Raw genomic sequence first — 24,735 nt, forward strand, 5'->3', positions numbered from 1 at the left:
ATTCTTTATTGGTATGGCATTGCCTTCTCAGCCCTAGAGGAGAAAGAAAGAGAAAGAGATACAGAGAGCCCCTCATGGCGAGGGTTACTTCCAAGTGTTCCACATCCAGCTACGACGAGGAAGCCAACACTTAAGATCCTGTTCTGGATGAGAATGTTGGACTCGGTAGGATCGGCAGACAGAGAATACGACTAGCTAAGTTGCAATTACAGAGAGGGTATATGGTAGTGGATAAGCGACTAGGACTACCTCAAAGGCAGGGCAACGAACATCCATAAATATCACGATGGGACTGGGACAAGCTCATTGGAGGGCATTCGAGGAGGAAACCTCGACCACAATCTTCCCTCTCGCGTGACCGGTCTTGAGTTTTTCAAACGCCTTAGGAGCTTGGTCGAAGGAGAATTTCTCGTCGATCACGGCTCTCACCTTGCCTTCTTTCATCCAGCCAGCAATCTGTTCCAGGTCCTTTGGTTTCGCCTTTGTCAAAAACGAGACCGACTTCCGCTTTCCGCCCCCGAGGAAGGCAGGCCACATTTTTCTCAGGATCGCGTCCACGATGAAGGCCCGAGAAAGTTGCCCCCCGACGACTATGAACAGGGCCCCGGGCCGGGTGTACTCGTGGCACTTCCAGTAGAGCTCGAAGTTGGAGGCGACGTTGTCGACGACATGGTCAAACTTGTGCCCGCTGGCCTTCAGAGCCTCGAGCACATTCTGCTTCTTGTAGTCGATGACCGCGTCCGCTCCGAGACTTTTGCAGAGCTCGACGTTGCCGCTAGAACAGGTTGTCGTCACGTTGCACCCCGCGGCTTTCGCAATCTGGATGCCGAAGATCCCTGTTCCGCCAGAGCCGCCGTTGATGAAGACGCTGTCTCCGGACTTGACATAGGGGACGATGGATTGGTAAGCAGTCAATCCTGCCACAGAAACTGTCGATGCCGATATCGGGTCTATGCCGTCCGGAAGGGCCATCAGTTGATCCCCTTTCGAGATGGCGTATTCGGCCAAGCCACCTCCGGCCCAAGGTGTTGTTCCTGACGCCCCGAAGACAAGTTGGCCAGGTTTCAACGACGATCCGGCTGCGGGGGTGACAAGATAGCCTGCGACCTTTTAGATGTCTGTCAGCCTGTACTGCCATTCGCGGGGGAAACCACATTCGCACGGCAAATTGGTCTTCAAAGGAGCGAGCTTACATCGATGCCGGGAGTTGCTGGCTTGCGAATAGCGAAGCGGCTAAAAAGCCTGACTTCTGCGACCTTGTAGTCGACAGGGTTGAGTGATGCGGCTAACACCTGCACCAGATGCTGTTCGCGGGACGGTTGCGGTACTGGGGCAGACTCATTGAGGCGGAGGTTCTTCTCGAGGCCGCCCTTGGTGCTTGAATATTGCCATGCTCTCATCACAGCCGGGGGAGACATATTGCAGATGACCCGCTGATCAACAGCAATTTCAGGCCTTTATAAGTGATGCATCGTCCATTGTCGCTGAATATATGCCTGATGTGTCAGTCCACCCTTTTTGCGAACACGAGGTCGGAGGGTCGGAGGGTCGGACCCTCGGTGCAATTCTTGATCCCGTGCACTATCAAAGCGTCATCTCCGAATTTACAGAGACACTGCTTTCTCAAGAATTTTCCCCAATGTCCTGCGTTGTTGACATATATATATATATATATAATTTTCTGTTAGGGATTCCTTGGCAAGTAGATAGAGTCTAACGATAAGCGTGTATATAAGTTATCCCTATAGTATATGGTCGATACTGTACACGACTCAAAGCACAAGAGAGGAAAGAGTGCGCCTCCTATGCGGGGAGTGTGCTAGTAATAAGGATGCACTCCTCGAGTCGCATCTCTTGGCTGGTGGCCTGATTGTATTAGGCGTCCGTCCTTCCGATGTTTAGCCGAATCCGTAACAGCTACATCGGCAAAATTTCCCGCGCGACCCTAAGAGCCCTGAGCTGCCCTAGGCTATCAAGGTAAGTCTGCGTCTTACGTAGCCCATGAGACCGCTAGGCTCGCTGAGCTACTCTAAGAGAGCCCTAGGCTAATATAATAATTTATAACTTTACGAATATATAATTATACTAGTCGTTTAAACTAGTACTAATTAAAATTATGTTATATTAGAATTAGAGTAAATATATATAAAATATAAGGTTTTAAACTAAATCTTAAATTATTAGCTTAATAGCTTTAGTATTCACTAAGTTAAAGACTTAGCAAGTTATTCGCTTTTAGCGTAAATCTTATTTCCGAAATAGGAAAGACCTTTTTAAATTTAATAATATTATATAATAAGTATATTATAAAAGTTACTAAAAATAGATGGTCTATAAGGGCTCATAGCCTCGATATAAGAGCTGTGAGCGACTGTGAGCTCCCTGGGCTCCCTGGGTATACAAGAATGCCGTGAGTCGCGGGAAAAATTGCTGATGTGATTCTTTGACGGGCGTAACATGGATTTCTGCTGCAAGCTCGCCGTCGTTTCACGTTCTAGAAGCCATCCTTGTTCGAGCAGCAACAGTACCAACGCGGCCGTGTAATGATTTTAGGCTTAGACCACTTCGATGAGAGACGCGATGTTGAGATCTGACACCAGTAGGATGCCGAAAATCGAGCGACAGTGTTCTGGGGCTGATCGCTTGAGAAAGAGCACGTGTCTCGTCGAGGATTCTCATGTTATTCGCCGTCACGAAGTTCAGCCAGTGTCTAAGTGGTTACAGTCAGGGTGGTTTTTGATACTGGATCGAAAGTATCGATAACAGGAACGCCTAAAATCATACCCGAGCTCCCTTAATCTCGCCTAAAGGTCCGCTGAAACCAGCTTTATTTATATTTTTCCTTTTAGGGGGCTTCTTCGTCTATTTTGGGGGCCTCCTTTCCTACTCTAGCGCCTACCATGCCTAAATCGCAAATGCCAAGAGTATCGAAAGTATTATCGATACTTTCGATCTAGTATCAAAAACCACCCTGGTTACAGTCCAAGTAAACTTGAGACCATGAGGTTTAAGCGCAGAGATGAATAAGGCCTACTCATTCATTAAAGCCTGCACCATCAACAAATTCTGGATGTGCGCGGAGTGTCGCAGGTGGCATTCATTCATTGTACCCTCGGCGAAGACGTAGCCAATCCGTGCTTTCACCTTCGTTTGAAAGGCCCAACGTAGATATCTTTCCTTTCAAGTCGCAAATGTCCCCCTCCAGCTGCCAGGATAAACATATTCCATAGGTCCAGCTACTCTTGTGGTCAGTCAACCCCCTTATAATTGAGAGATCGATTTTGACTGGTGATAAGTAATTGCCGAAGGTGTTGCAGATCTTGTTGCAGTCGCACAGTGGCTTTCGGAGTGTCTTTGAACTTTCGTTGTATCTCGAGAGTGCTTTGGAAGTATCGGCCATCACAGCCACAAGTGTGATAAGGCTGGCGCCAAATCCTACGAAAGTGACTGTCGCTGTGACGGGATCCATCCTAGCAAGAGCATGCGAATGAAAACTTCAAAACCGTTGCGGATAAGTGGGTAAGTTTTGGAGCTGGGGTGGCCATCCAAGTTTCAGACAATATGAGGAACCCAAATGGATCTTTTAGCAGAAGACGCTCAGTTCCTGGAGCTTGCCGAGAAATCTCAAGTGTCGAAACTAACTCCGTCGACTACGATGCCGCCCTCTTTCAACACTTTTTTGTGTACGATATCGGCCCGGATTCGGACCGCCCGAGTCTTGCTCTCAAATTCTGGCCTGCGACCCTTCTCGGCCCCCCCATTAGGCTTGATCTATGGAGGGCGTAGGACACCGTTCGTCGATAGAGGGCGGGGCTGCCTAGGTCTCGTACGCATATAAATTAGCGCCTACCAGGTGACGGAGACAATCTACCCAAGGGCCTGTCGATGGCGACGCCTATATAGGAGAAGACGCCCATGTTGGAGGGGATAGACTTGGGCAGAGCAAATGTAGACTCCTTTTGATACCCTGTTTGCGCAACCCCGCCCCCGACAAATCTATACCACTGCCACAACATGATTTTGCAGGGCTAATGCTTTTTCCGCCATGGCTATGCAGTCCGTGCCGTAGATAAGCTTCTGCACGTCTTGATCCGCCCACTTATCTGGGACTCTCCCCTTGCCACGCGCCGCCTTGAGCTTCGCAAATTGGAGGTCTCGCTCATCTTTGGCAGCGCCCTCACCCAAGTGCAGCTCTCGCCCAGACGATGCCGCCATCTCCACCAACGTCTCGGCTCTCTGCTTCCGGGTCTCCTCGTAGCATTTCAAAGCGCCGTAGATCGTTTCTGGTGAGGTGTCTTTGATCCTGGAGAGGCAGACGCCAAGCACTGCACCGTCTTCGATCGCTTGGACTGCTCCCTGAGCCAGATGAGGTAAAGTCGGATGGCAAGCATCTCCCAGCAACGCCACACTCCCTTGGATCCACGTCGGCAGGGGCTGGTGGCCTCGCAATTTCCACTCGCAGACCTCGCCGTCCGGGACTAGGTCGAGCATGCGACGGATCAGGGGACAGAAATCGCCAAAGACCTGAAGCATCGATGTTTTGGATCCCTTGGTCGTATATGTTGTAGAGGCGGCGGCGGCGAAGTTGACGTCCGGTTGTGTCGTCGACAGGTTGTAAATGGACTTGTTGGCAATCAGGTATGCAATGATGCGACGCTTCGCGCGATCCAACGCGTCACACGCTCCGTGTTGATTAAAGACAGCAGTTCGGAGTCGTGCTGCATTTGCTCTCTCGTCAACATGATCCGATACGCAGCCTGGCCCGTGTCCTGGACATTGTCTTGTATACCAAGGGCTGCCAAGAGGCTTTGGCGAATTGTGGATTTGACACCGTCGGCCGCGAGAAGAATGTCGGCAGTGACCTGATAAGGAGTCCCAGAGCGTGTTATTGCAGTGAAGCTGGGTTTCGGCGAGAAGGATGCGAGCCCTTGGGCTTTTGTCGAAAAGCCGAACCGAATGGCCGGCTGCCGCTTGCAACCTTGGTAGAGGGCATTCACAAGAGAGGCTCGGTGGCCGACCATGTGCTCGTAACCATAGGTTTTCTCGATATAATCCAGCGGTATGTGAGCGAGCTCATTATCGGTAGCACCATCTACTCCGCAATGGTCAGCCGGTAATTTTTTGGCGCAAAGCCTCTGTCACAGCTTAGTCTGCTAAGTCCCAAGTAGTTGGCGTACCTCATATGGAAGTGTCGCGGCACGCGACCGCTTCTTCCGCGATCTCTTTCCACACCCCTAGTCGGTCAAGGACACGAGCTATATTGGGAGCGAGCTGAATGCCCGCTCCGACAAATCCCAGGTCAGCCGCCATTTCGAATACTTGGATGTGTTGGAAGCCAGACTGTGCAAGTGAGAGGGCGGTCGTCAGCCCTCCAATCCCTACGCAATGGTGGTCAGGGAGACTTCACCAGCAGATTCATACCGGCATATGAATACGGTGTCAACTGGAGGGCTCACCTGCTCCAATGATGCGTATCTTCAACGATTCTACGCCCTCGTGATTCATGTTGTTTGGCATCTGTAGCGCTCTTGCTGTGTTGACGGCAGAGTGTCGATTATTGATTGTCGATTGACGTGTTTGACAGCGACATCTTCAACGATCAGCTCGATCTTGCAATTTTAAGCCTGAAGGGCTTTTTATTTCGACGCTTCCATCGGCTTCAAGATAAGGTTAGCGGGAAACGGGAAACACGTACCCTACTGGACGAAGTCTCGTTGTCGACCCACTTTCCAGAACGATTCAGTAACCTCAATCCCGAAAACGCCATACGCACGTGATATCACGTGATCTAGCAATTGTACTTTATATAGTACAGACCGCAGGCAGATTCTGCAATCAACACACTCCCCTTGGTTTCTTACGCGCCCCCTACTACACCAAGAAACGGTGACGACGGCATAAGAACAGACGGCCTGTCCGCCTCTGTGACTCCTGCTTAGCTCATCACCATCACACGCGTGGCTTTCGATCACCGTCCGCCATCATGAGGGTTGCGTGGACTCGTGCCATTCGCTTCGTCGCCCCCGACGGCCGAGTCCTACGGGGAGAGCCGATTCTTCCTGCTTCCGACGTCGACATAGGCAAATTGACCGAGGCAGACGCCCTCCAAGCAAAGGTCATCGTAGGCGACGATCTGTACGACGAGTCTGGGGCAACCTACGTCAGTGAAGAAGTCGTGGCTGTGAAGAAGTTGTTAGGGCCCCTTGCTCAAAGCAATGTTCCCATCCTCAGATGTATTGGATTGAATTACCTTCGACACAGTACGTTCATCTCCATTTCCCAATAATCGGTTTTATTTTTTGTATTTGACACTGCAAGCTGATGTGAGAACACGTATAGTTCTGGAGGTTCCTGGCCGGGAGCCACCGCCATTCCCATCCATTTTCTTCAAGTCCAACACCACGGTGAATGACCATGATGCTGCGGTGATCATTCCTAAAATCTGTCAGGACGATCAGGCCGACTACGAAGGAGAACTGGTAAGTCTGCCCGACCGTTTCAAGCTGATCTTTACTGGTTCCTGTTCGCGCATTAACGTTTGGTGCGGGTCAGTGTACCGTCATGGGCAGAGATGCTAAAGATGTATCTATCGATACCGCACTTGAATACGTTGCCGGATTCACCTGCGGCAATGACCTTTCCTCCAGAAAGCATCAAAGGGACCCTGCGTATGCCGGTAAGATCCCTCAGTGAGGTTTTTCCAAGGGTTTTGACGGCTACGCGCCTCTCGGCCCTTGTATCGTTTCAACGGCTTTAGTAGGCGACCCTGAAAAATTGCATCTAAGAACGATCGTGGACGGGGAAGTGAGGCAAAACACGGCGTTGAACGACCTTTTGTTTAGCTGTGCATATATAGTCTCATATCTGAGCTCGGGTACGACTTTACAAAAGGGAAGCGTGATCATGACAGGTACTCCTGGCGGTAAGTTAACTCCGACCGAACATAACTATTGTTCATTAATATTACAGCATTCGCGTTAACTGATTTGTTCTATTTACAACAGGGGTTGGCGCTAGTTTTAATCCACCAAAATACCTGAAGCCTGATACAGTGATGGAGGTAGAAATTTCCAAAATCGGCACGTTGAGAAACTATGTAGAGTTTGCATAATGAATGTGTGCATGCTGTGTGATAATCCAAGCACGAGCCCTCTGCCATTTGGTCATCCTCTATTTAGATGGCGTTTTGGATGGATAGAAAACTTTGAACATTTGATCGCCTCAGCAGTGCGTTATTCAAGTTTTTCCAATATTGTGCATTGAGGCTGTGACAAGGCAGAAAATGAGCTTCTCGGTGAATATGTAGGGGCACTCAACCGCCTGTGGTCGTTTTCTCCCTATCCACAAGAGAAGACTCCATCGAGCCAAGAGGTCACGTAACTTCTTCGCCACAGAAAATCCCTTGATTGTCGCCAAGAAAGTTGCTTTGGCTGTACTGCCAAAGGAAGTCGTTTGCAACCTGAGTTATGCTTTGCGTATAGTTGTTTGGTTCATAGTCGAAAGTTGATTCTGCGGGAATCAATGTGATCTCCGCCGCGGAATGATCCATCAGGCTGTCTGGTGTGGCGTGTTGTTGAGACACTGGAGAAAAAGATCAGTTAGATCGGACCTCCACGGTCAAAAGCACGTTGTAAAAAACAAAACTGACAACTTGTAAAGGATTGGTTGTCCCAACTGACCGAGAGAGTCAAACGCCTCCAAAAACTCAACAAGGCACTGCCGAGCTTTGCGAGCCATGATGCTTGTCCGTTGAATATATTTCATGGTTCGTATCCCTTCATTAAGCTGTTCGCGAACCTCGGCCAAAGAGATCCCGACGGAGGATATAATGTCGCCATGTTGGTGATAGAGCAGAAGAATACAAAAAAGGTTCAAGTTAACCGTGAGCACTGTAACAGATCAGCGGTCAGGATTGTGCCTAGGTTCAACCCAGGGTTGTCGTGGCACCTACTGGTATAGCTACACGTCCACCAAGCAACCGTCTGATCAAGGAACCGCTCATCGTAGGTGCTCATAGTCTGGATGATCTGATGAAGCTCCCGAACAGCTTTGAAGCCATGGCTGACGATTGGCACAATATGTTCTGACATCAGGCCCGAGTCAATTTTCAACTTCTGTGTGTCAACTGTCTCGCTCAGGGCCCAGGTAAGTACAGGGGTATTTATAAGCATCAGGGCACGATAATAGTGAGCAGAAAGAACGAGCTGAAACCGAAGGGTACCCGGTGGAAACGAGAGTGAACCTCGATCGAAGCCAAGTGTCGAAATGATCCGATAAGAGGGGTCTAGCGATTGACGCCATGTTTCCAGCTCCCATTGGAGAGGAAGCCTTTGGGTGATGAGATCTTGGATTCGGACGGGCTTGTCGGAGTCAATATTGTCGTTATACAGACGATGGATGACCGATTCAAAGATTTCGCACACTGAACTGCAGATTCTGTTAGCAACTAGTTGTGGCATTTTTATAAAGACCCCTGAGATTCGTACGTGTGATGATGATGGTAGATGACACTATCACCATGATTGGGAGCTATGACGGGGATGGCACGCGGGATTGTGCGCGGGTCAAGAGTATTTTGAGTGCGGATGTATTGCCTTGGGATGAGGCAAGGCCGACCCAGCGACAGACTCAGTACTCTGCTGAGTGGTTAGAAACTAGGCATAGACGATGCCTGTTAGCGGCATACCTGTCCTGATTGATCAAGCTGTACCACAACCTCTTCCTCAGTTCGCTTTCTTGCAGACCATATTCTTTGTATCCGAGCGGGGAATGCAACCCAAGCTGAAAGGCTGTCTTAACCGCAAGAGCGTGATATGTCCAGCTGGTGATGGATAACTGATGGTTTTGCTGATAAGTGGCGATCAACAGCAGAGCTTGGACTATGTCAGACGTTAATCGAGAATTTCTGCGGGCCACGATACGTTATGCATCACGAACCTAGCTCGATACTTGCTCCTCTAAGTTGACGCTCAGTTAAGCATGCAAGGGCACGACATATAAAGGCGTCGGAGTTGCCCTCACCTAGGGATGCCGATGACAACGCAAATACAGCATTCAGCAGAGCCAGTTTGGCACCGACATGTGGCTGAGACTTGCTATTTCTCAAGCTGTTACAGTGAGACACCAAGGTTGAATGGCTCACGAATGGTAAAAATTCTCCTGCCGAGATGAAGAAGTGGTCGATCAAGACCAATGATTCGGACTCGGGCGGCATTGCCGTCGCGGTGATGTCTTTAGGATTAATCTGCCTCGCCGATTGTTGTGTTGGCCTCGCTTGCAGTCGGCTGGAAGATGGCCTATGCTCCCTGGACTTTACATTCTGTCGTTGAGACGAGGCAATGCTGACAATGCGAGCAAAAGCATCCGATATAGTGCGAAAGAGGGCATGGTTGGAAGAAGGACCTACGACGGTAGACGTCAATAAAGGAGGAGAAGAGATGAATACAGATGAAATCCCGACCAAAGTGTCCAATATTCGATTCGGACTCCTGGTTGAATGTCAGAGTCGCCAGCAAATCGACGGCAGCTTCTTGATCTGAGTCCATGCTGTCGGATATCCTGGGCTGCGCCGAAGTATGGGCGTGAATAGAAGGCATTGGTGATGACGCCGTGGGGGAATCATCGGCATCTGGCCCTGGCCCCACCGAGTATCCAAGCAGTGGCCTTGAAGGAAACTCTGGCTGACCGGCGCCGAGCCTGGATTCCAGCTCATGGACCTTTGCAAGTAGTTGTGCCCTCCTGTACAATCAAAATTTAGTCCGGTGCCATTGCCAAAGGGCCCGCTCTCAACATACCTCTGGAAGCGTTGATTTCCATCGTTCGGCTGAGCCGGTTGCAGGTATTCGCAATGGAGATGAAGTTGAGCACACGAGCGGCACCTCGGCCGCTCGCCGTCGCACTTGAACCGGTTCAGACTCTAGACCCATTGACGGTAAGCACAGGTGAAGCGTACCCGAGACTTGCGGTTCCGGCAGCGTGTGCAGGCGAGCGCTATTCGGCTGCGTTTGACGACTTTGGAGCGCGCAGTCGTGTGAGGTATAGGACGGATGGCAGAAGGGGGGGAATGGTTGCCAGGGCTTGTCGCAAGCTCCGACGCAGTCCTGGAATTCATGGTGGCAACGTCGTTCCAATTCGTTCCAATTCGTTCGATATGCAAGCGTGTCGGCAAGTTGACATGCATATGCCGATGACTAGGCCCGAGACAACAATGTGAAATCAACGAGGAGAATCAGAACCACCCGCTCGGAAGGAGAGGTGCTTATAGAATCTGGCCGCGAAGCATACGCGGGACGAGGGGCGCGAGGATCGAGTGTGCGCCGTTCCAAGCCTGGGCGCAAATAGGCAACTCTGGCGAGCCCAACAAAAACCTCACCAAATTTTTCACTTGTCGGCCGCCAATCTGGACACCAGAGCCCTTGCACATGGCCGCTGGATCCAACAATATGACCGATGAGCGGGACAGACCGAGATCGACTCCTGTGAGTGCTGCAGAATGCTGCAACTTGCCACACGAGAAGTTTGTCTGGCCCGGCTCTCCGGGGAGGGGATGAAAGTCGTCGGGCACTTCGAATCCGATTTGTGGGTGTGGACACGCCCGCGCCGCGAATCACTCCGCATGAACGACCCCTGGGCCGACGGGAGAGCAGGTCCCAGAGCAGAAGACCATTTATACGAGTGCCGGGCGACGGCTTCGCTGAGCTGCTTGGAGGCGCCAGGGACCACGAAATTCGAAGAATCATGGCGTTTGTGAATCTCGTGCTAGACCACTCGGCTCCTTTGCTCTGCTGCATCGCCACCACCGTCTTCCTCACCTACATTGTGTACCAAAGATGCTTCCACCCTCTAGCAAAATACCCTGGACCATTCCTGGCATCTCTTACCGACTTGTGGCAGGTCTATCAATTCCTCACTTTGAAGCAGCCATATCGTCTGACCGAGCTCCATGAAAAATATGGCCCGTTCGTTCGATACGGGCCCGATAAGCTCAGCACAACCTGCGAAAGCGCGATATCTCTGGTCTTTCAGAAGGGCGGTCGGCATATGCCCAAAACCGAGTTTTACGATGCCTATGGCGCTGCGCACCCAAATGTCTTTGGCATGCGAGACGAGGCAGTACGTATCGTTGCTTCGAAAGCGTGTAAAGACTGAACTTTGGCTAACCCCAGGCTGTGACAGCAACACTCGTTACGACGTCGGCACATGTCTCATTCGTTTTCAATTGCCTCCGTGAAGGAGATGGAGGAGTATTTGGACCTCAACATTGGCATTCTGAAACAAAAGCTTGACAACTATGCCCTGTCTGGCGAGGAATTCGACCTAAAGAAGGCATTTCATTATTATGTCATCGACACGCTGGGAGAGCTCGCCTTCAGCCAAAGTTTCGGGGTGCAGGTCAGCGACGATGAGTCCCTCGTCCCGCCCGTAAAGGAGCATAGTCTTCTGGCTGCAGCGACCGGATCGTGGCCAGCCATGCTTAGCAAATTGAAGCAGTGGCTGCCTCTCGTTCCATATCAGCCCCTGCAGAATCTGTTCCGGGGCAGAAAGGCGTGTGCGGACTTGGCAGCCAGATGTGTCGCTCGAAGGTTGGATGACCTGGCCGACGTCAAGGACGATGACACCAGCATTCGAGCCCAGAGAAAGGATATTCTTACTAGTCTCATCCTCGCAAAACATCCCGATACGGGAGCACGGCTGACCAAGACCGATCTAGAAACCGAGGCCTTTGGGTTTATGTAAGTACCCACGCCCACTTCAATTTCTTCCCTCGACTTACCACGAGCCTCCGCGACAGTATTGCAGGGACTCATACAACTTCGGCAACAACAACTCTACTCTTCTATCAGCTTCTCCACCACCCCGAGATGCTTGCAAAACTGGTGTCGGAACTCGACCGCAACCTTCCTCCATTAAATTCCCACGAGACCTCCCATTCCATTACGCTTCTTGAGGCCTCCCTTCCATATCTTCGCAACTGCATCAAGGAAAATTTTCGCATCAATCCTGTCTTCACTATGCCTCTCGCTCGACGTGTTATGCCCGATGAAGGCATTATCATTGACGGCGAACACATTCAAGCAGGAGTAAGTGTCGCGCCTTTTTTGCTACACCCCTGTCTTTTCCTCCTCTCCCTCCTTGTCTGATCCAAATCTGAACTGTCACAGACCTCAATTGCGGTTTGCAACCATGCTTTTCACCATAATCCGGCCGTCTGGGGACCAGATCACAATACCTTCCGCCCCTCGCGCTGGGATGAACCAGACACCAACGCCCGCTCCCGCTTTCTGATGCATTTTGGCCTCGGGGGTCGTCAGTGCATTGGGAAAACCATCGCCACGACTAATATATATAAATTGACGAGCTCGTTGCTCAGTGATTATGAGTTTGAGCTCGTCGGCAAAAACCAGCCCGCGCCAAGCCCTGCGGGCGTGCCAGAAGACGTCGAGCACTGGGCGAAAACTAGAGCCTCTCAGTGTAAATTTGCGGAGCTGGGAGCCGTAGAGCATGGGAAGAGCGATGTACCGCCCCTTGTCAGTGTTGGCATCAGTGACCTGGAGGGGTCGCTGCTTGTGAGGTGCAAAAAAAGGAAGAAAGCGTCCGAGAAGATCTAGAGGTTCTGTGCAGTTGTCAATCTCAATCAGCTATGCTACGTCTTGTATGCTCTCTACCGGCGATTCTGAATAGACACGAGAATTCTCTCTCTCTCTCAATTCTTTTGTCATATGTCAACGCACTTTGCGTCAAATCCACCGTGACACAGACATACGCCTGGCCCGTTTTCAGTCTAATGGCACTCCACCAATACAAATCACTACAAGACACGCGACATGAATGGCAGGAATTTTCGTATTTGCCAGGTTTATTCGTCGCTAGGCTGACTCAGACGAGCAAGATGCATCCTAGGCGTTTATGGGCCGTTCAAGGACAAGGACTTGTGGCCCGTCGGAAAACATGACCTATGGACCACTGGGGTGCAGGCGTCGGTCGGAGCACACGTACAGGATGGATAATCTCACTTCTAGGCTATCATGCTTCTCGTGCGAGAACGCCAGGACGTGTCCAATCTAATAATGCTCATCCGTCATTCTCACTATGAAGTTGTGGTTGAATCGCTCATCCGTCATTCTCACTGTGACGTTTTGTGGGCGGAATCGCCCGACCAAGTCTACTCCTGCGGCCAGCCGGGGATCAGCTTGGGAAGGGCATGGCTGTAGTCTCCGCCATGGGGCATTCGAAGCAAGGTGTGGATGTGAAACTTGGCCGGCTCCTTGTTATCGAGAAAGACGCCCGAATGATGGTCAAACTCGACGAGGATGACGGGGCTTTGGATGCGATAATAGAAAGGGCCGAGGTCGCTAAAGCCTCCGATCCACGAAAAGTCCGTCTCGGAGAGAAAATCTCGAATCTGGGCGAGCTACATGGCCCGCGGCCGCTCGGGCAGGTAGAGGAGGAACTGGTCCAGAATCGCAAACACCAGCGAGACCTAGGCGGCGTTCATCTGCGACACCAAGATGCCCTGATAGGGCAGGCCGCGGTTGTCGCGATACGCTCCGGAGACGTGCCGCTGATCATCGTGATTCCACCGCCCCTCCGGCATCTCCGGACCCCTCATCTGCTTGTGCGTCTGGGCCTGCGCCTGCAGTGTCTCCACCAGGCTTTGCATCAACAGCAACCCAAGGGCCTCTTCGTCGTGCAGGATCCGGGTCCCCTGGTAAGGGCCTTGGTCGATGAAATTCAGCTCGGCGCCCGTAAACCACAGCGAAATTGTATGAGTACTCACTCATCACGCCGGGAGCGCGCACAAGCTCGCCGAGGAAATGATTGATTCTCATGGCGCCCAGTGCTTTTGCGTAGCGTAGGACCAGGATCCACTGCTCAATCAATCACTCTCGGCACCACGCTCGCCGCCGCCTTGACAGGTCCCCGAGGGGGGGGTTCACTCACTTTCTGGCGACAAGGTGCGCTTCAAAATAAGCAGGACGCCGTCCCTGACTGGGGGACTGACCTCGTCCAGCCTGATGCCCTTGTGAGATAGCAAGAACTCCGGGTTGGATCATGTGCGCCATTCGGGCGCGTATCACATGTAGGCTGCGAAGCGAGAAGGGGAGGAGTCGCAATGACTATGGAAGGGCTGCAATGCCTCAAGGAGAGGAAGAGTCAGAAGGACTCTTTACAAACAAAGGAGAGCCTCGTGCTATCCCAAATCAGGCTTAGCAACGTCACGTGATAGGGCGTCGACGTGGTAGGAGACGACCTGTTTGTCTTCGTCGGAGAGTTGGGCGAGGAGACTTGTTGCCGCAGCCACAATGTCATCTACCGGGACCGCTTCGTCCTCCAAATGGTGAAGATCAGGTCGAACTACGCCTGCGCGCGAGCCAGGTCAATGTTGATGTTGACGTTGTCGAGGGGGAGATAGGATGGACACACCCCATTCTCGCTCACACCTTTGAAAGGCTCTTTGGCAAGCTCCAGCCACAACTGATACAGCGCAAAGATCCACGGCGGTTGACCCGACCTTTTCAAGTCTTCTGCATATTCGTGAGCATTCTGCTTGGCCATTGTCACGAACCTCGGCGTGCTCAGATCGGGGAGGCGGTCTCGAAAGTGTTGCTGCGCCGTGTTCGCATCAAGGACGCGTTGACGCTGGGCTTTCTTTTTGCCTACAGGTTGAATTCCTCGACCAGGACTGCGTCTGCTGCCCCTATAGATACATTCATGTCGTTCAAACGGGGACATACACTGCGTCGCTTGTGCAAGCGTGCCGTGCGGTTGCGTGTGATTGCGTGGTCTCCTCCGGACGTCTAGATGATAGATGGTGGCAGGAACTCCACCCGCTTCCAAAGCCACCGGTCTGGTCCATGCTAGGGCCATTTCGGGGGTGCGCACATTCCCAGCCCCGTCGGGAAGCGGCGTTCCCGATGTGTGAAGTCTGACGGCCTGGCTTTAATCGGCCATTCTGGCTTCAGAGCTCTTTCTGAAATTAAGGTTTGGGAATTGTTTAATCCCCGTTCGATGTGTTTGGAACCGCTGTGCGCATTACGGTTAACGCACCGGGGCTGAACACTTGATCGGGGGAGGTTCAGGAAATCCGGGGCGGAATGGATGAGTAATTTCTCCCCCGTCTCCGGTCCCTCCTGGCAACCCCGACCACTCTGAATAAGGCTTTCCCCGCAAGAATACCCCGGAACTTCACCCACATATTAAACAGCGGGCAGTGTATTCGACCTTCCTTCTCCCACTCCCACTCCCACTCTTTTGCCCAGATCAGTTGCACTCAGTTCGAAAGCTCTTCCCCCCCCCCTCCCCTCACTACGATCTATCACAGTGGTGTGGTACGAACATGGTTGCAGCCGAAATGTCACCCACCAAAATTCATTCCGAGGTTCCATCGTCAATGGCGAGCTCTAAATCGGCTCAAGTGGAATATATTGAGAAGGAAAACACGCCAGAAGGCTCACCGGCTCGGTATGCGGCCATGTGTGGCGAACATGAACATTTGTACTGACTGAGACGTCAGGCTTAGGCATGGCCAGGCAGTTCAACAGTTGGACGAGGCGGCAGAATCCCGCCTCCGTCGAAAAATCGACCTGCACATCGTGCCAACCGTAGCCATTCTCTATCTCTTTTGTAAGTGGACGCGCACTCTCGTTGATATGCTTGTGCCCACAAGATTCCCATTTTGGATGCAGCTTTGTCGTCCTTTCATACCACGGGATCATTAAAAGACTGACAGCTCCAAGGCTTCATTGATCGGACCAATATCGGTGAGATACACGCAAGGCAACATTAACAGAATTGTCACCAGTTGATCAGGCCCCGGCTGACGCTCTCATTTCTCTCACTCTCAGGAAATGCTCGTCTTTCCGGGCTCGAGAAAGACCTTGGCCTGAAGGGCTACGATTACAATACGGTCCTGTCCGTATTCTATGTCAGCTACATCATCTTTGAAATTCCCTCCAACATGGCTTGCAAGGTGATCGGTCCCGGCTGGTACCTGCCCGCGGTCTCGCTCGGATTTGGTGTCACCACAGTGGCCTTTGCATTCGTGCGGGATATCAACGCGGCGTGCGGTGTGCGGTTTCTACTCGGTGCCCTCGAGGCGGGAGTACTCCCGGGAGTCGCATACTACATGTCGCGGTGGTAGTAAGTGTGAATCCCAGAGACTTTGGATTGCCCTTGTTCGCCCAAGACTGTTTGGCTAACACATGCGCCATCTACAGTCGGAGGGGCGAGCTCGTGTTTCGGCTTTGTCTCTATATTGTCATGGGGCCCTTTGCTGGCGCGTTCGGGGGTGTCCTGGCCTCGGCGATCCTCAGTCTCGATCACTTTGGTGGCACTAGAAGCTGGGAGATGATATTTGCTATTGAAGGTCGGCACTCTTAATTCGACTACCCGTGCTGCGACCGCGCCGGAGAATCTCAAGCATCAAGAGCTAACCTACGCTCGTTTTTGCTAACAGGAATTATCACCGTCGGCCTATCGTGCATTGCCTTTTTCACTTTGACGGACCGCCCCGAGACTGCAAGGTGGCTCAGCCCAGAGGAGAAGCAATTCGCGACGCAACGAATCTTGTCCGAACGTGTGGGATCAACAGAACTCCTCGATAAATTGGATGTCCCCAAAACGCTTCGCGGAATTTTCAACCCTGTCGGATTGACTACTGCGGTAGTTCTTCTGTTGATCAATATCACAGTCCAAGGGCTTGCATTTTTCCTCCCCACGATTGTTCGCACGATATTTCCTGATAGGTCGGTGGTGACTCAGCAGCTACTTACAGTCCCTCCCTATACATTCGGCTCCTTCGTTGTCCTTACTATCTGTTGGTTTAGTTGGAAACTTGATCGACGAAACTACTTTATGACGCTCGGCTCCTCGATCGTGATACCAGGATACATTATTTTTCTGGCCACCACGAATAGTATGGCTCGATATATTGCCACATTCCTCGTTGCCGCCGGCTCTTTTTCGTTTGGGGCCCTCACCCAGGCGCAAAGCGCGGCAAATGTGGTGTCCGATACGGCCAGGTCTGCTGCTATCGGCACAACGGTCATGTTTGGAAATATCGGCGGTCTAATTTCGACCTGGTCATTCTTGCCTGCCGACGGACCCAATTACCCCGTAGGGAATGGTCTAAATCTTGCGACAAACTCGACCATCGTTCTAACCACGCTGCTCCTTGGATGGTGGATGAGAATGGATAACAAGAAGCGTGATCGACAAAGCGCGGCGGGACACCAGGCGCTCCAGGAGGCCAGCGAGAGGCAAATTCATGACCTCGACTGGAGACATCCAGATTTCCGGTGGAAAGATTGACGGCCTTTTCTGCCGAGCCAAGAGAATACGCCTGATCATTTCAAAGTAGCGACGGTCAAGAATCAGGCCGACAGCAGACGTGCTGGAACAAAACTGAGACGGGGGAGTGCTTGGAATGTGATGTGAGGTTGCTCAGTCTGGCATATATAATGACGGGTGGTGATTGGGTTCGGCGAGTCGCGGGCCCGCTAGTACGCTTGGATGACAGAGAAAGTACATAGTCAAACGTAGGTACCCCCTAACATCAAAAGGGACGGTCAGATCCTGTGTTGACAGCAGAGCGCCACTGTGGCAAACCAATCAATCCACCAATGCTTCAACCGAGGCCTCTCTATAATAGCCTCGGTGCCACCGTTGATCGACAACGAGGTCTGGACAGATCTGGCCAGGTCCAGATCTATTCAGCGAATCGCTTGTTGCTATAGGGCAAATAGTATATAGATAGGTAGAGTCTCTCTGAAAAGCCAGAGAAGATAACATAATTAAGTAGATAGATTCACTCTCATTCTGTGTATAACAGTTATAAGCTCGGTACGGTTCTAGATCGCGCCGATATTTCTATTTACGTTGTAAATCTATCTCTTTATTAGTCTTACTCTTAATCTCGCTGTCGCTTTATTTCTTAATATTATAACCTATCTATTACGTTCCGTAACTTCTTATTGTAACAAGGCAAGGTGGCTGTGCTGTGCTGAGCTGGTAGAGCGGTGGCAGGGAGGAAAAGTTGTCTAGTCACAGTCAAACCTAAATGGGCTGGCAGAGAGGGGGGTGCGGAACAGTTTACAGTGCTGGCAGAGTGCCATTCATTAGCTTGAGCAGAGTATCATGAATTCTATGGCTTTTTGGCGCCGTCTACCTAATTCCTAAGTGTTTTATCAGTTCTGTCCTGTTCCTCGATGCTGCCGCTGTGCTAGGTGTTTGTAGCCCTAGCCGCTGCCCCTCTGGGTGATGTTGGTGTGTTGTCTTGTCAGTATCAACCAGAAACGCGTTCTCGATTCCCGATCTGCTGGACAGGCCTCTGTGCGTTGTTGCACGTGCACGCCGAACCCTGAAGTGCTCTGTTACATTAAAACTATTATTATAGACTCCGAGACCTCGCTAATTAAGTTTATCTCTATGACTCTTACTAGCGAAGAGACTTAAAATGATTAGCTCTAAATAATTAGAGTTAAGGCTAAGAGTCTAAAGTACTAGAAATATATAGATCTCTCGCTAGCTACTAGGCTAAAGCCTTCTAAGAATATAGAAGATCTTTTTATAGAAGACTAAAAACTATATAAGATTAAGACCTCGACTAATAATTATTATTATCGTAACGAGGCTAAAATACTCGATGTCATCATTAAATTCATCGATAAAATCTTTCTTATTTATCTCCGAGAGCTAACTATTAATAATAACTAAGATAGAATAAAAGCTCTTATGAAGTAAATATACTATAATAGAGCACTTTAGGATAAGTACATAGATACAGAACACATATTAGGATTGTTAGTAGGGTTATCCCTACTTATAGTCGCACGCTGCATAGCTGCCCACTTAATAGGCGGCTGGGACAGACCATGAATCAATCAATCAATCAATCAATCAATGTACTGCCAGTGCCTATTTCCTCTTCCTTTTCAGTATCTCTTCGACCGGGCTATTGTCACAGTAAAGTTTGAATTCGACGACTGCACCAAGCTCGTCAAACGTCGCTATCTCGACCTCTTTGAACATCAACGATTCGCCCATGATGACCAATTCATTATCCATCTCCGCGATTGCAACTTTCGCATTGAGAGAAATTGCACGAGTGACCACGTTTCTCTGCTTCAATCTCCAGTAGGTTAAGAGCTCCTTCATTCCGTCAATGGCTTGCTGACGACTGGTGAGAGGCGGCAAGTTCATGCCTCCAAAATAGTGTAACAAGGCAAGGTGGCTGTGCTGTGATGGGCTGTGCTGGGCTGGTAGAGCGGTGGCAAGGTGAAAAAGTTGTCTAGTCACATGTCAAACCTAAATGGGCTGGCAGAGAGGAGGTGCGGAACAGTTTACAGTGCTGGCAGTGTGCCATTCATTTTTTACAGATTGAGCAGAGTATTATGAATTCCATGGCTTTTAGTGCCGTCTACCTAAATCCTGAGAGTGTTTTATTAGTCCTATCCTGTTCCTCGATGCTGCCGCTGTGCTAGGTGTTCGTAGCCCTAGCCGCTGCCTCTCTAGGTGGTGTTGGTGGTGTTGTTGTCAGTATCAACCAGAAACGCGTTCCCGATTCCCGATCTGCTGGATAGGCCTCTGTGCGTTGTTGCACGTGCACGCTAAACCCTGAAGTGCTCTATTATAGTTAGCGACCGCGGGAAGATGATCTATTCATCGAAGATTCGAGCTCTTTACGACAATGTCTTAATAAGATGCTGCATTAAGAATTGCTGGAGTTGATGCTGAAGAGTGGAGGACACGACTGAATAGGAGTTCGAGGTTAACGACTGAAATTCACGTGGGCATCGGTTTAACCCTAAAAGACGATAAGGCTACTCATAGGGGTAGAGTCCGCTGATTATTTAGGAAACCTTTTCTACGAAAGAGTTTAGAACCGAAATGTTAAGGAGAATTTAAGATGAATGGCTCTTTTAAGAAGTAGATTAATTGATCGCGGATGGAATACTGTAGTGAAGGTATTTCCGAAGGGAAGATACCCGATTGGTAGAACGAGACGCTATGGCATTGTGGCGCATAAAGCCTAACGCGGAACTCGGAAAGAAAGAAGACTATCTCTCTAAGGCCTAGGAGTTCTCCTAGGCGAGCCGTCGAAAAAGTATACTCACCGAAGAATTAAGATATAAGAAGTAAGAAGATAGACACGCGGAACAACGAAGAAAAGAAGTAGAGAGACACGGAATACGAATAAGTTTTGAGATAGAGGAATGTTTTAATAGAGAATTCGGCATAGAGCTGTGATAGTGATTCTAGACTATTACGGTTAGATAGGTAAAGAAGATATTATCGACGACTAGCTATTACTACGTCGAATATAGTTCTCCTAGCTAATTAGTATTCGAGGTGCGAACTTAGTCGGCGCTATAGAGGTTATTCGCGTAACATTAGAGCTAATTAGGAAGGTCGGTCCTCTCGTACACGGAGATTACTTATAGATCGGGAAGGTTACGAACTAAGCATTAAAGAGCGAGATCTATCCGACTATTGAATTAAGTTCCGAGAAGAAGGCGCCTTACTAGGAGCGCAGCTAGTTTACTTATTAATTTAGCTACTACTTAAAGGAATCGAGGGTGTACGCGAGCTTCTAGACTAGTTCTTTCGAAGTATAGAAGCGATGGCATCGGAGTAATCTAGGATACCGAGGTTTCGGGGACCAGCTACGAGTACTTCTTTAGCGTCTTCCGCTATATCTTTATCTTCTTCTAGAGATTCTTTATAGCCGTCTTCGTTGAAACTAATATAGATAATGACGACACCGAATCCGACGATAATAGCGTAGAATGGAAATGAGCTAATTATATTAAAGATACCGTGGGGAAGTAAGAAGGATTTTAAATACTTATTCTTTGAAGACGTAAATACTACGGCATTCTTAGAGAATTTCGAGTATTTATCCCTATATAATCGATAGTTAGAAGAAGATCGTGCTAAAGCGGTTATTCGTTTTTATAACCGTTCCTATATAGCAATTATTCGCAACCTATCTAAATATAAACTACGAGATTAAAAAGATATTAAGCGGGAGATACTAAAGAAGTAGGAGGACGAAGATAAAGATTAGCTAGTGTTGACCCTTTTCTATTTGTAATCGCTTAAGAATAAAAAGCGAGAGAGTAAGGAAGATGTGCGTGTTTACCTGCGCGAATTTAAAAGAACTGGCGATGCCTTACTTAAAGAAGAGAAAGTGATCTCTATTTAATTAGATAGATGGTTGCTAGAAGGGTTACCGGAGCGAGATCGTAATAAAATTATCTTAGACCTAAGCATCGATTATAGAGATACTAAAATAATTAAGTACGATAAGATTTATAAAAAGGCTATGAATCGCTCGTAAGCTCACTATAATACTAACCGTTTTATAGACTCTTTAGGAGGTTAGGCTTTAAATAATCTAGTGGAAGAACGTAAAGAAAAGTTCTCGACATTGAGGTAGGAAAAGAGAAGTATAAAAGGTAAGAAAAAGAATAAGAAAACTAAGAAAACGGCTAATGAAGTATCTTCTCGAACTTCTTAGGTTGGATAAGAAATAGTGCTTCTCTCTACTAAGCCATTATTAGCGGAATACATTGATGAACTATCTAATCGTTTCTAAAGTGCGATGGTGCTAGAAATGAGAGGCTTAAAGAAATAAATGTAAGTAGTGATAGGGGTAATTAGTGCCTTAGTGAACGTAACGACAGTGAATTTAGATTTGTCTAGTTATATATCAAACCTAAATCTAGAGCTAAGATCGAGGGTGTTCGCGACCGGGAGATCTAGCTATAGGGAAGATCGACGTAATATAGTTTATTACTTTTATGGCGAGGTTAGGTATATATAGCCTCGCTGTTCGTATCTAGAGAAATACCTACGAGCTAAATAGATTTATTTTAACTCGAGAAATCATATTATAATAAAGCCTAAAGTACCGGGAAAAGATATTAAAGAAATCCGTTTCCTATAATTAAAGACTAGATTAAACTATCTTAGAAATATCTTTTATAATCTAGAAGAGCTAATAAAGAGTCTACGCGTTTCTTATCTTAGAGTAGGTCTATATAGAGACTCGACCGTAATTAATAATTCTTCGGAAGAGGAAATTAAAGAGGCTATAATTACGGCTATCCGAACGTCTAATAAAGATAAAGCGCGAGAGTCTAAAGCTAAATATAGTATAGCAGGCCATAAGACCATTCTAAAACGATTAGAGAAAGAAAAGAACTATCCGATCACGAAGCAAGCTCAATTAGAATAATATATGGAAGAGATTCTTAAAGCTACTAATTAAGTTACGGAACAACCGAGGAAAAATCCGATGAGACGGATACGTTTTATAGAATCAGAAATCATCTACGATAGCGTTACCCAAGAAGTTCCGAAAAGTTAAGACACGATAATGGGAGATGCGGAACCGAGTTCAGTTACACAACGTCAGAAAAGAAGAACATATATATAGAAATAAGAGTAGCTCGTACCCCGTAAAAAGCTTCAGAAGGCACTTAGGCAAATGTTCACGGAAGAAACGGTAAGCTTAGTCAATAAGATTTTAAAATAGGAAATGGTCGGAACTACCATTTAGAATGTGTTGGCTAGGTCAAAAGAAGTACGACAGAAGCTATTCTTAAGAAAAACCTAGAAGTATAACGAAGATCGTTAGGAGCTTCTACACCGTAAGGCGCGGGTCTCTAAGATACGACTAAATAGTAGAAGTAGTCATTCTTAGATCACTAAGTTAGCTCTTACTAAATATTCGTTTCTAAATATTAAGCTTCGCTATAAATATAAACGAGCATTAGTTAATAGCGAAGCGGAGATAAATTTAATCTCGAAGGATCTCATGATGGAAATCGGAATGGAAAATACGATTCGACCTACTCAAAGCGTTACTGGCCCCATTAGCTACGATGGAAGACGTGGGCAGCGGTTCATTAGGTTAATTAATCCGTTGACGTTAACTATTGCCGGTATGGACATCAAGACTCCTATTCATATTGCACGGGTTATGAATCCTAGTTGCCGATTAATATTGAGGACTCCATTCCAGATTGCAGCGCGAATGTAGATAATACGAGACAACGATGAGAATTACGTGATCACCCTCCGTTCATAGACGGATAGAGATATCGTTCAAATCAAAGTAAGAGAAGAGGAAGTCGATGAGAATGAGAAAACCGCGGAAATAGTGAAATTATCATATAGCGAGTTAAACTAGTTGGCGGATAGAAACATAAAAGGCCTCTATTCGCCTTCTTAAAAGGCCTAATCTCTACAACGACAAGGAAAAGAGAGCTCTACTAGGAGAACGAAGACGAAGACTAGGAGGACGAAGGCGAAGACTAGAAGAACGAAGGCGAAGATAAAAGTTCGGTATTAGTGGAAAGGGATATAATGGGTAGAGATCTATTAAATTACATATTAAATCTAATTTATTAGTACGACGGAGGGGGTCTAGTGAACGAGACTACGGCTAGAGTTCGTCGGGTTATTATCTCGCCGGAACTTCGAGATAAGGAGGATAGCCGATAGCTAATTAGGCTCTCGAGGCGAAGAGATTCTATTAGCTTAATTAATGATATAAGGAATAAGACAAGATATAGGAAAATCAAAGCAGTCTAAGGCTTAAGAGCTCGCGTAAATACGCTCTATAAGCGTAAGACTAATAAGATTCTTCCGGTGAATATATCTTAAACGGACGGAAGTACGCTAGGTAAGTTAATCGACTAAAGAAAGAGAGTAATAGCTAGAGAAAGAGCTGCAGGGCTCTATTCGATGCCGTACCGCTATAGTTAGTGAATTATGCCGCGGTTTATAACCTTTTAAAGAGAATTACGCTTAACGCTAACGCGACTAGAGTAGCTTTTAATCGGAGACGTTCTTTAGAAATTAGAAAAGGATATGTTAGTGAAAGTATTGTTTAATAGAGAAGGAGCACTTTCCTAGGAGTTCTTAGAGATTAGGAAAATCATTCAGGAAGTAGTATTACCTTAGGTCATTTAAACTATTTTATATAAAGTATAGTAGACTAAGAGTTTTCATATTCCTAAGGCCCTAGAGAAGAAGGTAATTACGTTGGTGAAAGATTGAATTTAAAAAGGAATCTTTAAGCCGTGTCATAGTCTCTATCGAAATCCTTTCTTTCTCGTAGCTAAAAAAAAGACTAGAGAGTATAGAATTATAAATATAGCTATGAATATTAACAGAGTAACCATTCGAGATACGAATTTACCGCCTTCGTCGGACGATTTCTCTAAAGAATTTGCTAGAATGTATATTCTATCACTAATAGATTAGTTCTCTAATTATAATTAAGTGGAATTAGCTGTCGAATATAGGAATATAACTGCTTTTTAGACTCCATTGGGATTAATGCGATAGACTATCTTACCGTAAGAAGCCACGAATTCGGTGGCCTAGTTTATAAGAATATCGAATAAGGTTTTAGCGGCGTAAATCCCGGAGGCGGCGAGACCTTTTGTTAACGACATCGCGGTGAAAGGACTAAAGACGGACTATAGAGCTAAATAAGTAGTGCCTAGGTTAAGAAAGTTTATATTGGAATACATCTAGAATCTCGATTAAGTTTTGTACGACGTTGAGAGGGTAGGAGCAACGGTTTTAAAAGAAAAGTCATAATTCTACATGGCAGGTATTAAAGTAGTTAGATATATCTGCGATCGCGAAGGAAGACATCCTAATACTGCGAAGATCGAAAAGATTATGAAATAGCTAGTACTACGGAATATCACGGAG

General features: G+C 48.1%; 9 protein-coding genes across 9 annotated transcripts; 4 read left to right on the top strand and 5 right to left on the bottom strand.

Moving 5' to 3' along the window:
* Positions 1–303: 303 nt before the first annotated feature.
* A1O5_12958 (uncharacterized protein) lies at positions 304–1,418 on the bottom strand (the record flags this gene model as incomplete). The annotated part of the gene is made up of 2 exons (XM_007753527.1): positions 304–1,107; positions 1,194–1,418. 2 exons carry the CDS (start codon positions 1,416–1,418, stop codon positions 304–306), a joined length of 1,029 nt encoding a protein of 342 aa, XP_007751717.1.
* Positions 1,419–3,996: 2,578 nt separating this feature from the next.
* A1O5_12959 (salicylate hydroxylase) lies at positions 3,997–5,021 on the bottom strand (the record flags this gene model as incomplete). Its single annotated transcript, XM_007753528.1, has 2 exons — positions 3,997–4,623; positions 4,680–5,021. The coding sequence occupies 2 exons, from the start codon at positions 5,019–5,021 to the stop codon at positions 3,997–3,999; spliced, it is 969 nt and encodes a 322-aa protein (XP_007751718.1).
* Positions 5,022–5,178: 157 nt separating this feature from the next.
* Positions 5,179–5,505, bottom strand: A1O5_12960 (salicylate hydroxylase; the record flags this gene model as incomplete). The annotated part of the gene is made up of 2 exons (XM_007753529.1): positions 5,179–5,378; positions 5,457–5,505. The coding sequence occupies 2 exons, from the start codon at positions 5,503–5,505 to the stop codon at positions 5,179–5,181; spliced, it is 249 nt and encodes an 82-aa protein (XP_007751719.1).
* Positions 5,506–5,983: 478 nt separating this feature from the next.
* Positions 5,984–7,111, top strand: A1O5_12961 (uncharacterized protein; the record flags this gene model as incomplete). Its single annotated transcript, XM_007753530.1, has 5 exons — positions 5,984–6,260; positions 6,340–6,479; positions 6,553–6,676; positions 6,761–6,922; positions 7,005–7,111. 5 exons carry the CDS (start codon positions 5,984–5,986, stop codon positions 7,109–7,111), a joined length of 810 nt encoding a protein of 269 aa, XP_007751720.1.
* A 261-nt stretch (positions 7,112–7,372) lies between these two features.
* A1O5_12962 (uncharacterized protein) lies at positions 7,373–10,111 on the bottom strand (the record flags this gene model as incomplete). The annotated part of the gene is made up of 9 exons (XM_007753531.1): positions 7,373–7,581; positions 7,680–7,889; positions 7,952–8,427; positions 8,487–8,636; positions 8,687–8,879; positions 8,938–9,402; positions 9,461–9,738; positions 9,795–9,898; positions 9,953–10,111. 9 exons carry the CDS (start codon positions 10,109–10,111, stop codon positions 7,373–7,375), a joined length of 2,244 nt encoding a protein of 747 aa, XP_007751721.1.
* A 626-nt stretch (positions 10,112–10,737) lies between these two features.
* A1O5_12963 (uncharacterized protein) lies at positions 10,738–12,608 on the top strand (the record flags this gene model as incomplete). The annotated part of the gene is made up of 4 exons (XM_007753532.1): positions 10,738–11,112; positions 11,176–11,732; positions 11,792–12,080; positions 12,162–12,608. 4 exons carry the CDS (start codon positions 10,738–10,740, stop codon positions 12,606–12,608), a joined length of 1,668 nt encoding a protein of 555 aa, XP_007751722.1.
* Positions 12,609–13,219: 611 nt separating this feature from the next.
* On the top strand, positions 13,220–13,822 carry A1O5_12964 (uncharacterized protein; the record flags this gene model as incomplete). The annotated part of the gene is made up of 1 exon (XM_007753533.1): positions 13,220–13,822. The coding sequence occupies one exon, from the start codon at positions 13,220–13,222 to the stop codon at positions 13,820–13,822; it is 603 nt and encodes a 200-aa protein (XP_007751723.1).
* A 369-nt stretch (positions 13,823–14,191) lies between these two features.
* Positions 14,192–14,868, bottom strand: A1O5_12965 (uncharacterized protein; the record flags this gene model as incomplete). The annotated part of the gene is made up of 2 exons (XM_007753534.1): positions 14,192–14,361; positions 14,442–14,868. 2 exons carry the CDS (start codon positions 14,866–14,868, stop codon positions 14,192–14,194), a joined length of 597 nt encoding a protein of 198 aa, XP_007751724.1.
* Positions 14,869–15,352: 484 nt separating this feature from the next.
* On the top strand, positions 15,353–17,310 carry A1O5_12966 (uncharacterized protein; the record flags this gene model as incomplete). The annotated part of the gene is made up of 6 exons (XM_007753535.1): positions 15,353–15,462; positions 15,515–15,624; positions 15,738–15,761; positions 15,846–16,140; positions 16,218–16,366; positions 16,457–17,310. The coding sequence occupies 6 exons, from the start codon at positions 15,353–15,355 to the stop codon at positions 17,308–17,310; spliced, it is 1,542 nt and encodes a 513-aa protein (XP_007751725.1).
* Between the last annotated feature and the right edge of the window lie 7,425 nt (positions 17,311–24,735).

The sequence above is a fragment of the Cladophialophora psammophila genome, assembly GCF_000585535.1.
Source record: "Cladophialophora psammophila CBS 110553 chromosome Unknown aczJe-supercont1.39, whole genome shotgun sequence".
NCBI classification, from domain to species: domain Eukaryota; kingdom Fungi; phylum Ascomycota; class Eurotiomycetes; order Chaetothyriales; family Herpotrichiellaceae; genus Cladophialophora; species Cladophialophora psammophila.